This window comes from Mandrillus leucophaeus, unplaced genomic scaffold, assembly GCF_000951045.1.
Source record: "Mandrillus leucophaeus isolate KB7577 unplaced genomic scaffold, Mleu.le_1.0 Scaffold699, whole genome shotgun sequence".
NCBI lineage: Eukaryota > Metazoa > Chordata > Mammalia > Primates > Cercopithecidae > Mandrillus > Mandrillus leucophaeus.
In genome coordinates, this window is record NW_012107574.1 from 1,461,096 (window position 1) to 1,474,312 (window position 13,217).

Consider the following 13,217-nt stretch of genomic DNA (forward strand, 5'->3'; position numbering starts at 1 on the left):
TAATGCAACTTTAATTACTAATTAAGAAGAGTTAAATATTCCCTTCTTTGTTCTCACAGTACATTATTATACTTCCTTTATAGCTTTTCTTTCGTATTACAGATATTTCTTTCTGTGTTGATCCCACTCCCCATACTCAAGGGCAAAAGCTATGACTTAGTCAGATTTTTATTCCCCGGTGCCTAGCAAAACCAGAAACTCAAAGGGTAGCAAAAACCTAAAATAAATTGTTACATTGAACAGTACAAAATGTTTCTCAGTGTGAGTATTAACATTTACTGATTGAGTGATAGTATATACAGATTTTATTAATGTATTTCAGTAGTTTAAGATGCACAGTTTTAGATATTTTAATATTTTAGAAATAGCATTGCTTCTCCAATTGATAATACCTTACAGTTGCTCTAGTGTCAATGGGAGGCAAAGGGATCTTGATAAGCAGCAGGCATTACTGCACATGCAAGGCAGACCTAGTCCAAGCTGTTCATGTTGTACTTCAGTGGAGTTCTGCACATTGTTGGTACTGAACGTGTTGAGCTTTATTGCCTTCTAAAATGTCTTTTAAAATATTATATTATGATTTGGCATTGAAACAAGAGTTATTGTATAGGGAGAACGGCATGGAAACAGCAGCATGGAGTGAATCTAACACTGGTGAAACAAATTTGTCTAACTGTGCCTACAAGAGTGCTTTATAGACACTAAGAAATAAGAAAGCATTGTATTATTTAAATTGGCAAGAACTTTTCTTCAATAACCCATAAAACAATGATGAGATTTATAATTCATGACATCTCAGATTTGACGAAATATAGAATTTTTGTTCTTTGTGACCTGCCTAAGAAGAGAATGGACTCTAAACAATTGCTTCTTGTTGTTGTAAGACAGAAGATATGCAGAAGACTAGAAAATGGCACATCATGCTCACTCAGAATAAAGAACATCCTGAAAATTATATATTTCAAATTATACTTCAAGCATCTAAGTTAAGAGACTGAAAATTGATTGATTGATTACTTAAAAGCTAAAAAGACCCAAGGTACTGGGTAGTAATCAGTGTGGTTTCCTAAAGACCCAATTCTATCAATTCAGCTCAATTTCTCTTTTTGAAAAAGTATGTGCTTCTTAGACAAATAATAGGCCTAAGGGAAATAAATAAAAAGCATAACTTTTGTTTCAATTTTATATGACATTATTAATGACAAAGTGGGAAGATGGGCGTGGAGCAGACATCTGAGTGAATGTTATTCCAAAGCCATAGACTGAGCAGTCAGTGGCCTCTAAAGTATTTATTGTATGTGATTTGTCCATCTACCCAACTTATTGACCCTTTTCTTAATTCCATTTTCTGGCAGCTTATAAGTTCAGAAGAGAAATCAGAGTGACCTTGGCAAAATTGATACGTATTTTGATTAAACATGGATATCGTTTTAGTAATGACAGTGAAAAACAGTACTCTGTCTTAAGAGGCTTCATCTCTTCTGCAGGTAAGGGAGCTGAAGAAAACACATTTTGAGATTTCTTTCAGAGACAGAGTTGTTAATAGACTTTTTAAAACATATGGCTTGTAATAAAGTCTAAACTATATTGTGATAATCTGACGTAAATATTATTTTATTATTTAGAATTATCTCAGACATTATTTTAAGACATAAGATAACATTAAAATATTGAGAACCCCCAAAGTTCTTTTTCTGGTTGCTTGTTTGAATAGAGTTTTCGTACTAAAGAAACAATAAAGCTGGTTGCGGTGGCTCACGCCTGTAATCCTAGGCCTTTGGGAGGCTGAGGCGGGAGTATCGCTTGAGCTCAGGAGTTTCAGACCAGCCTGGAAAACATAGAGGGGAGACCTTGTCTCTACGACAACAAAACAAAACAAAACAACAGCAAAAATAGGTGGCTGTGGCACGATCATGGCTCACTGCAGCCTCGACCTCCTGGGCTCAAGCTGTCCTTCCACCTCATGCTCCTGAGTAGCTGGGACTACAGGCTGCAGTGAGCCATGAGCATGCCATTGCACTCCAGCTGGAGCGACAGAGAGAGACCCTGTCTCAAACAAACAACAACGCAAAAATTAGGTGGCTGTGGTGGCACATACCTATAGTCCCAGCTAGTTAGGATGGTGAGGTGGAAGGATTGCTTGAGCCCAAGAAGTCAAGCCTGCAGTGAGCCATGATTGTGCCACTGCACCCCAGCTTGGGTGACAGAGTGAGACCCTGTCTCAAAAAAAAAAAAAAAAAAAAAAAAAGAAGAAAAACCCAGTAATTCAAAAATTTGAGCATTTCCCTTATTTACAGTAACTAGTTATGGTTAGCAACATATTATTGTTTACTTGAGGCATACCACATAGTAGGGGAACCTGTGACGTATACCAAAATAGTATTGTTATTTTAATCACCTATTATAATTCTAACATGTGATATTCTCAAAGAATGAGAATAAGAAATTATAGTATTTTAATTACATCTAGATTTAGTTGATAATTTAGAAGTTAATCTCAGCCTTTTGCATTGTTTCAAGATCATTGTGTACAGGATAGAAAGATTTCTGGTTGGTGGAATTTTGGATCCTTTGCTGTGATTCTGTTCCTTTGCTGTGATGGATTGCATCTTAAATAAATACAGAACAAACATATGAACTCGTCCCTTATTCCCTTCTCAAGCAGTATTAATTCAGTTCTATCAAATAGCATAGAAAAAAGTTATTATAAACACACGTTAACTTGAGTTACATTTTAATGTTATAACTGTGGGTTTTGTCAAGGTTGTCAGTGGCCTCCATGTTCCTAAAGTCTGTGGTGAATTCCTGATGTTCTTATTTGACCTGTAGCAGCGTTTGTCACAGATGATCACTCTATCCCTTGGAAGCGGATTCTTCATGCCTTCAGAACACTGCACTTCCTCCATTTTCCTCCTGCCTGCCTGGTCACCCCTCAGTCTCCTTGCTTGTCCTTACACTCCTCCTGACCTCTTCATGTTGGGGTGCCTCAGGGCTCGTTGCACTGTCCTCTTTCTGTCTATGCTCAGTCCCTTGCAATCTCATTTGTTTTATTTGCTTTCAGTACCATCTATATGCTTATGACTCCCAAATTCATATTTCCAGCCCAGAACCCTTCTACAAACTCCTCACTCTTAAAACCAAAGCCATGACATGTCTTTACTTGATGTCTAATAGACTCTGCAAATGTCACATGTATGTCCAGAACTGAATTCCAATACTTGCCACCCCTGCCACCTGCTCTACCTGCAGACTTCCCTGTCTCAGTTAATGGCAACTCCATTCTTCTTGTTGCTCGGTTGACTCTTCTCTTTCTTCCATATCCTTATCCACATTTTTAGGAAATCCTGTTGGCTCTACTTTCAAATTATGTACAGATTCTGACCACTTCTTATCATCTCCATTCCCATTACTTAGGTGAAACTGTCATCATTTCTTACCTGGATTATTGCAGTAGCTTCTCAGTTGGTCTCCCTCTTTCCATCCTTCTCTCCTTAAACTCCCCCCACCTCAACACAGCCTACTGAGTATTTTATAATGAAAACCCAGCCATGTCATACATCTGTTAAAAATCCTTCAGTCATTCCCCATTTTACTCAGAGTAAAAGCCAAAGTCTTACAGTTAGCCTATATGGTCCTAAATGATTTGGTTCCTTTGTTACTTTTCAGACCTCATCTCCTAAGAGTCCCCCACTCCACTCAGCCTTATGACCCCACCGTTGCTGGTGTTGAAATATAGCAGGCGTGGTCCCACCTCAGAGCCTTTGCAATGGCGGTCCTTTTGCTTGGAACACTTTCCTCAATAGTTCATACCCATTCTCTTCTCTTTAGGACTGCCATGTGCGCTTTTCACAAAGAGTCACTGATAGTGAACCTCCCACACTGTCAACCTGCTTAACTCAGTGGTGTGACTCTGCTCACTGTAAGTCTTTGCATAAATGCCACTTCTCTGTGATACCAGTCCCAACCACCCAATTTATTTATTTTTATTTTTCCATAGGTTATTGGGGTACAGGTGGCATTTGGTTACATGAGTAAGTTGTTTAGTGCTGATTTGTGAGATTTTGGTGCACCCATCACCTGAGCAGTATACGCTGCACCATATTTGTAGTCTTTTATCCATCACCCCCTGCCACTCTTCCCTCCAAGTCCCCAAAGTCCATCGTATCATTCTTATGCCTTTGTGCCCTCAAAGCTTAGTTCCTCCCTATCAGTGAGAACATATGAAGTTTGGTTTTCCATTCCTGAGTTACATCACTTAGAATAATAGTCTCCAATTGGCCGGGCGCAGTGGCTCATGCCTGTAATCCCAACACTTTGGGAGGCTGAGGCAGGCAGATTACCTGAGCTCAGGAGTTCTCGACCAGCCTGGGCAACATGGTGAAACCCTGTCTCTACTAAAATAGAAAAAGTTAGCCGTGCATGGCAGTGTGTGCCCATAGTCCCAGCTACTTGGGAGGCTGAGGCAGGAGAATTACTTGAACTTAGGAGGCGGAGGTTGCAGTGAGCCAAGATTGCGCTACTGTACTCCAGCCTAGGTGACAAAGCAAGACTGCATCTCAAAAAAGGAGAAAAAAAAAATAGTCTCCAGTCTCATCCAGGTCACTGAAAATGCTGTTAGTCCATTCCTTTTTATGGCTGTGTAGTATTCCATCATATATATTTACCACAGTTTTTTTAATCCACTCTTTGATTGATGGGCATTTAGCCAACCATCCAGTTTAAATTGGAAACCATCTTAGCTTTCCTGGCCTCACTTATTTTGTTCTATTCTGCCCCCCACCATATCAATTATTACCTTCTTTTTTATTTTTATTTTTATTTTATTTTATTTTTTTTTTGAGACGGAGTCTTGCTCTGTCGCCCAGGCTGGAGTGCAGTGGCGCAATCTCGGCTCACTGCAAGCTCCGCCTCCCGGGTTCACGCCATTCTCCTGCCTCAGCCTCCCGAGTAGCTGGGACTACAGGCGCCTGCCACCTCGCCCAGCTAGTTTTTTGTACTTTTCAGTAGCGACGGGGTTTCACCATGTTAGCCAGGATGGTCTCGATCTCCTGACCTCATGATCCGCCCGTCTCGGCCTCCCAAAGTGCTGGGATTACAGGCTTGAGCCACCACACCCGGCCTAATTATTGCCTTCTAATAAACTACTTTAGTGACTTGATGTTTTGATTGTCTTCTTCCCTTGCTAGAATGTAAACTCCATGAGGGCAGAGATTTTTGGTTGTTTTACTTACTCTATGTTAAATGCCTATAACAATATCTGGCACATAGGCGGCACTCAATAAATATTTGTTGAGTATATCATTTAAAATATATTGGGTTTTAAAATGCATTCAATATAGAGAAGGAAAATTAAGTCAATGAGTTTTAAAATTAATGTATTTCATTAGTTACGTATTTGCTAGGGAGTTAAAGATTCAATTTTTAAAAAGTTTTATCTTCTAGCTGAGTATATCCATATGTGCTCTATGTCACAGAAAGAATCGGTAGCTTATCTTGGTACCTTATAAAACAAAGGAATTTCAAGTGATAACAGCCATTTAGGAGGTATGTTTGATAAAGCTTTTTCAAGTTTAATTAGAATTTATAGATCTTTGAGAAGCAATTAAAAAATGCCTGCATGTTATTTATTGATTCATAAATAATAATATGGCTTGCTTTATTGGTATGTATGGGATGCTACAATGCATGTGTTATTCAAGTGCAAATATTGATCAAGTCATTAACATCATTAGAAAATTAAGCTACAACAGTTTTTTAAGTGGCTGGGTAGAAGGAATGTATTTAGAAATATATTTATAATATATTTTTATCATGACCTGGTACCTTTTCAGTAAAATGATGGCACAGCCAGTGTTTGCATGTAAACATAAGGATTAAGAGGTTTTCTGATCTTGTTTTTTTTTTAAATAATAGGAAAGCGCTTTTATCAGAGGATTTGAAGCAATGCATATCAATAATACAACAGTCCTTACTAGCATTTCATAAACGTTCAAAGCACCCATGAAAGTGGTTTAGAAAAAGGAGTTAGATTACCTTCTTCACAGTTATGATACCAACTTGGAAATTGGGATCTGTGCTAATGTCAAAGGCATCTGCACCATCTCCATCCACAATAGTGTATTTCATCTCTGCGTTTATGCCTTCATCCAAGTCCTTGGCAAACACTCTCCCGACAGTGGAGCTAATTGGAGCTGATTCCAACACACTCATCTGGTAATGTTCTACAAAGAAAAGCCAGGACACGCATTCTTGATAATCCGTCAGTATAAAAAATGCCTCATCATTATCATATCTTATCAGGGGTGCTGTGCAAAATATCTTTCTTCTGGGTTCAAAACGTAGAACTTGAGTTTTCACAGATAAAAACTAAGGTCCAGAAAGGCTGAGCAAACGGTCATACAGGCCATAGCCTGTATTGCATGTTCAATAAAGAGGAGTCAAAAAAACTTAAGTAGAACAGGGTGAAAGCAGAACGACTTAGTCCTAGTGACTGTAGCTTGAGTGGTAGGAAGTACCTTGCATTCAAATCTTTTAGTACTTCCTGGTGAACTGAAGTATTTCCTTAAATTGCAGTTCCTTCTGAGAGTGATAAACATTGTGGTCACAAAGTGCGCTTTTACTCTGTTTTCACTTCAAATGTCCACCTTTTCTTTCATGTCCTGGCCCATGTGCTGAGTGCCTGTCTCTACGACCACTTGCTCAGAGGTCATGGAGATCAGTGATCTATAAAGGGGGAGCAGCCGTGGAGAGCAAGCTCCATCAGCTCCATGTGCTGCCCCTCGGTGTGTCCTTGTACCCGAGACTGCCCCGGGCTGCCTCTGCATGGACAGATCCTTCATGCTTCTTGTTTTCTTGTTCCAGAATAAAATACTAAAAAGGTTCTCACATATATAAGACTCTCAGAGTTGGTCATCTCCTTTTGGACATGACATCCTAAGCTCACAATTAAATTTAGGTCACTTTCATCTCCATGAATTCGTATTTTTACCAACTTACCTTTTCTGGGGCTCAGCTTTTTGACGTTCTTTGTTATTTTGTCAATCATAATGTGACTGACTAAATAACAAAGAAAAATCACACAATCACATTTTCCATATGTACGTGTTCCCTTTTATTCTAATATGCTTTGTAAGCTATAGCCTCGAGTGTGAGGGCTTGAGTTTCACAAAGATTCAGGGAGGCTGACAGCACCCAGCCAGCTCACAGCACCCTGCCTTGCACAGGAGAAGAAATGATGCCTGTTCTTTACAAACATGAGCCAGGAAATCTTTAAAGTTTGTATTAAGCTGGCAGGCAATTGGATTTCATGATCTCTTTCCATTTACTTCCAAAGTTGTTGATGGATTACACTTTGCTGTTGCAGAACTTTTGGGAAAAACAAGCATCTGCCTACAATGTTCCTCATCCCAATCAAGCTATGTTATATGTTTAAACATCAACATGATACATTATATTATAAATAAATAGCTTGAGATCTTGATGTTTCATTGTATTTGGGTCTATTAAAGGTGACTGAGCTTGTTCAATGTAAAATAGTAGGTGTGTCATTTTGTCAATATTCCATAATCAGTTATAGTAATATTTGTGAAAAAGAAGCAAAATGGAATTCCTACAATGAGGACTCATTAGATTAATTAGGCATAAGAGTATAGCCAAGATAGGTTTATGGAATATCAAGGTCATCCAAACTTAGTTTTAGCAAATAGGTGGGGAACTATTTAATGAAGAGAGAATGCAAAGTTTTAAAAGGTCAAAAAGGAGGAAGCAGTGATAATGTGTGTAGAATGCATAGAGACACAGAGATTTAAATTTTTTTACATTTCTGTTTTGTCTTCCATGAAACATAATCCATACTTCCACTCTATCCTAGAGTCTCCATTAAAACTATATTTTGAAAAAGTGACAACTTAAAATGTGTGCTTTAGAATGGTGTTAGGATGTTGTTTTGGGGCTGGGTGTGGTGGCTCATGCCTGTAATATCAGCACCTTGGGAACCTGAGGAAGGCAGATGATTTAAGCCCAAGAGTTCAAGACCAGCCTGGACAACATGACAAAATCCCATCTCTACAAAAAATACAAAAATTAGCTGGGCATGGTGGTGTGCACCTGTCGTTCTGGCTATTCAGGAGCTGAGGTGGGAGGATTGCTTGATCCTGGGGGTTGAGGCTACAGTGAGCTGTGATTGCACCACTGCAGTCCAGCTTGGGTGACAGAGCAAGACCCTGTCTCAGAAAAACAAAAAAAAAGATCTTGGTTTGGGAGGCAAGGCTAAAACCCCAGTAATCCTTGTATTGTGTTCTGCTATTGTGAAGCTGCCATGTTTGGGGTAACATGACTCCTGGCAATATGTCAGAATCCATCTACCTTTGAGCTATGTAATAACCTGAGCTATGTAATAAGCTGGTTGTACTGTCCCTTCTGCCTCCATCAGAGACACCTGTCTAGTGTCAAATGTAAAAAGCCAAATAGTTCAAGGGTGTTTAAGAATTTATAGTCTGTAGTGTGAGTAATATGAGCCCTTCATGAAGTAATGAAGATGGAACCCGCAGGATCACTAAAGCAACACAAAGTCCATCCATGTGGCATTTCACAAACTGTTCTGTGATGCTCTCGTATTCTGCACTGTCAGACCAAGCAATTTAGGAACTTACTCACTTGCACCTTTTGTGAAATGCTTATCTGATATCCTGCTTTTTCCATCATGAATGCTTATGGGACTTTGTATATTCCGTTTGCGTGTAAATATTTGAGCTCTCCTGTGTTTACATAGATACAAGGGAAGGTTCACTTTGTCTGACTGATTCAGAATGCAACTATTCATCTGACAGTCTGGCTAGTCTGGCTAGACTCTTTCTCTTTTTAGTTTTTTTTAAAGCTCCATTTCCCTAGCTAAGTGTTTCACCTGGAATTGCACTTCCTGCTCTCATTTCTCCTGCTGCTTCCTTCAGGCATCTGCTTCTCAAACTCACGTCTCCGTTCCTGGGCTCTGTTCCATGGTCATAGCTCTATATTTCCACTTTCCTTAAGGACATTCAACCTGATTGTCCTGCTGTCACTTCATATTCAAATCTGAATTTGTCTCCCTCCTACACTACCACTCGTTCCATTATGCATCCTCTATTTTTATTAGTAGTACAATCCTTCTCCCTGTCATCCAGAGTGAAAACATTGTTGTCATCTTTGACTCCACCCTTTGCCACGGTTCCCTTAGTCAGGAAATCGAGAGGCAGAAGTTTCATGTTTTCTTATTTGTCCCATTCCACTCCTCCTGCTACTTCCTTAAGTCCTGAGCAGTTCAAGTCTGGACCACTCTAAATGTCTCCTAACCGACTCCCCTGCTCCTAGTCTCTGCCTTGCCAACCTCTCCGCTACATGGCTACCAAATTAGCCCTTCTTTATGTCTCCCTCTTGCTCAAAAACTTTTCTATGGCCTCCACTAAAGATACAGCACATTTGCAAGAGCCGGTTTTAATTTTAGGAGTCTTTGGACATAAAATGACATTGAAAACTTATTTCCAGTCAGGATGTTTTTTCCTCCATGCAGGTTTTTACTCCGATGAGCTCCAAGACGGTAGAGACCTTGTTTTGTCTGTACACGGCTTTGTGATTCATTCATAGAATAGGGCCTGGAATACATGTTTTTGGAATGAATGAATAAATGAATGACTTCCCCTTCTGGAATGTTTTCTTTTCTGCCTGTATAAACCTGCTAGATTCTTTAGCCCCCTGTTGAAATCTCATCCTTCTGTGGAGGCTTCATTCTTCTCAGTTTATATGAAGGCATCATTTTGCACTATTCAAGGGGCACCAAGTGCTACTATGGATTAATTTTCCTGTGTGTAGAATGTGTCCTCCCAAGTGGATTTGAAGCTTCACAAGGGCAGGGACTGAATTCTAAGCCTCTTGTGCCCTTCACGCCCTGTGCTCTCACCAAACAAGTGCTTGGTAGCCACTGGAATGATTGGTGAAGATTGTCACATGGGCGGATGTGTCCATCTACAGCTTTGGCTATCAGTCAATGCATTCTCGATGGATCAGTATTGCCCCCTGGGGGCAAAAATAGGTTTGCAGGGGTGTGATGAAAAAAATCTTAGCTATTGCTAGTTTGTGGCCCACTGAAGGTCAGTTCTACCCAACAAACCTTATTCCTTAGTATTGCATTTTATGTAGGGTGGGTGGGCATGGAAATCAGGAAAGAAAGTAAAAAGATTTCACAGGGAGGAGAAAATGGAAACAAAATGTTTGAGAAATCCTGGTTTAGTACTATGGGAAGCTGGAACCCTGAAGGGAAATAGTTATGCGAGAATTGCATGATGAATGTAAGAAAGTAATCTATGGATAATTGAACTTAATGAGGAAACTCAAACTGGCCTTTCTCCCGCACCTCTGTAATCTCTGGGCCCGAGGTCTGTGCTCTCTTGGGTTAGGTACTCACTCTGAGGAAAGCGGGGTGGGTTGTCATTGACATCTGAGAGGGTGATGTTGACTGTTGTGGTCCCAGCCAATCCTCCAAGCTGCCCTCCCATGTCCTTGGCTTGGATAATCACTTCGTAGTATTCTTTGGCTTCTCTGTCCATGTTCATGAGCGCTGTCCTAATTACACCTGCAGGATAGAAATGACTTTGTTTTTGAAAATAAAACCACAGGACCAGTTTTTAAAGATTGGTTTCTAGGTGTCTCCCTGGTGCACTGTTAACGCCTAGAAGTGAGGTGCAAGTCACCTGTGCTTTTAAATTTGAGGTAAGAAATCTCAACTTCAAGAATGGGCTGTACTGAAATCAGTGGTGAATGAAAACTATTTTATTCCAGAAGGAAGAGCTCAGAGGGCTGGTTTCTTCTGGCAGCATTACTGAAAGTGAACAGGAGGTGGCAGCAGTGTTTCTCTTACAGATCTGAGAAATTGCAGTCCAAGGCGATTTCTGGCAGCTCTGTCTCACCAAGGAAAACTGGGGTCTTTGGGTCCAGAAAACAAAGCCTCATATGTCTACAAATCTGTGAATTTAGATAATTCTCCTTCAGTTTCTTCAGCCCCTAGAGCCCTTGTTGTGTGAATGGCTCTTCTTTAGGTAACTCATTCCTGCATTTTCTTGCCTCCCTACTACCTGTAAGCAGGGTTGGAATTCTAATTGGATTTTCCTGTTGTTACGTATTCATTCTGTTTTGTGATATTCTTCTGTTTACCTCTGTGCTTTACTGAATTCTGTGAGCTAGGACATGAAAGATGCTCTGTGAGCTGTTTATTTTTACCATGCATAAGAGATGAACTTCCCCAGACAGCAAGCAGCAGATGCGGTTTCACTTCAGAAGAGGGGCCTACACCACAATCCGTTGAAATGTGTTGTGATCCTGCCACGCCTGTACAGTCATGTTTTATCTCCCCTTTAACCCTTCAGCTTAAGAAAGTTGACTTCTATACACTCTAGGCAAAGATTAAAGACTTATTTACTACAGCTTTACAACATGACTCTTGGCTAGGTAGACCTTTTGCATGAAAATGGAAGGGATTGGGAATAATAATCCACCCCAGTTTACTCCTATAATGTTTGTATTGCCTTCTAGTAATAACATTCTCAAGTGGTATATGCAGCATTTTCTTTTTTAAAAGGCCCCCCATGGGCACAGCAATAACTATCTGTTCATGTATTTTTGACCTTAACACTACAGATGCCCCTGGGAGCTGTCAAAATAATGTAAGACTCTTCTTAGGATATAAAGGACACATTACCCTCTTCCTCCCTGTATTTTTCCTCCCTGTGGGCACCCTTCATCTCTTCATTCTCCCCCTTGCCCTTAGTAGAATTGTTAAAGTTACTGTTTTATAGAAGTCCCTAACTGCAGTCTTTTTTCCTTCCTCCTCCTAATTTACACTCCCTTACTACTTTTATGATACAGTTTTCTGAATGTCTGGTTTCCCTCAGGACTTCTGGGAAAAAAATTCGATCAGGTTGCTAATAATAGAAATGTATTTTTTCTTTTTCAGATAAAGAGGTGTCTTTGAGTGTTCACCATTAACTTTATTCTGTGGCTGTTTCTTTACTCAGGTTCCTTGTTAATTACTCCTAGGTCCCATGTTTACCCTCATATAAAATGGAAGTAATAATGCTTCCTATATCTTTTGCTAGTTTACAAGATTATTGGGAAGTTCAAATATGGCATCATTTATGAAAGTAATAAGAGAGGAAGCTTGGCACAAGTATAAAATAATGACATCACAATAACTTTGCCAAGCTCAAACGTATTAAATGAAATCTTTCATACATCCAAACATAAATTCTGTAGCCAAAGCTCTTGGGTAAGACAGAAATAAATAGGCAAACAAAACAGCAAACTTCTGTTTGTCATTTTCTGCCACATTGCTCCTCACCCATTCAGCTCTCTCTGATGTCCTCCCTGTGAGAGCTTCCCAATCAGGACCTGCCTTTTGGGGGCCACATCCCACATGGTCTTTCCTCCCTCATCAAAACCTGTCTACCCCAGCAGCCATTCATTTTGGACTTCGCTGCTGAGTGCACAGTGGTTGGTTCAATAGAAAGAACATCAGACCACGTGTCAAGAGACCGCTCTACACTAGATGAGCTTTAGTAGCTCTGTTTCCCGATTGCTTTATCTGTTATTTAAGCAAATGGTGACGGACTGGATGATTCCCCCAAGGCTCTTTCCAGTTTCACAATCAATGCTTCTATTTCTCTAATGACCCAGATGAATGTGTCAATCCTCTTGGGTCTTCATGGGGTTATAAAAGACCTTAGTCCCCGGGAATAAATATAACCATAGGATTTTTTGAAGGCTAGTGGGGAGCTACTTTGTGTGTGTACGCAAAGGGGCCTTTAGCCTCTCCATGTAGACCCTGCCCATTGTCTATGCATAGCACTGCTCTTACCCATCAGGGCAGTGCTAGTTTGCTCTCTTAATCCTAAAGCTTATAGCATTCTTCTCTGGTTAATATGCTCCCTGGAGAGTCCTTGAAAAGGAGAGTTGGGTCTGTCATAGCAGTAGTTATAAATTATCAGGGAATAAACACCACTGACTCGACCCTTGCATCAGATACCTGTTTTAGAGTCCACAGAAAAATATGGCTGGCCCTGAAGAATGCTGTACACCACCCTGGCGCTGTTGCCATAGGTCGGGTCATCTGCATCCGTGGCTGTCACTTGGATGACAGAGGTACCTGGGGAAGAGAAGTAGAAACCTGTTCAAGAGTAATAACTAAAGGCTGG

At 40.2% G+C, this 13,217-nt stretch overlaps 1 protein-coding gene across 2 annotated transcripts in view; it reads right to left on the reverse strand.

Annotated features, from left to right (window-relative positions):
• The window catches only part of CDH20 (cadherin 20, type 2), a 221,817-nt gene that overhangs the window by 38,393 nt on the left and 170,207 nt on the right, over positions 1-13,217 (reverse strand). For both annotated transcript variants that reach the window (XM_011964389.1, XM_011964390.1), the window contains exons 4-6: positions 13,049-13,168; positions 10,436-10,603; positions 6,034-6,221 (exon numbers count right to left, since the gene is read on the reverse strand). In XM_011964389.1, coding sequence (XP_011819779.1) covers positions 6,034-6,221; positions 10,436-10,603; positions 13,049-13,168 — 476 coding nt within the window. The remainder of the gene's footprint in view (positions 1-6,033; positions 6,222-10,435; positions 10,604-13,048; positions 13,169-13,217) is intronic.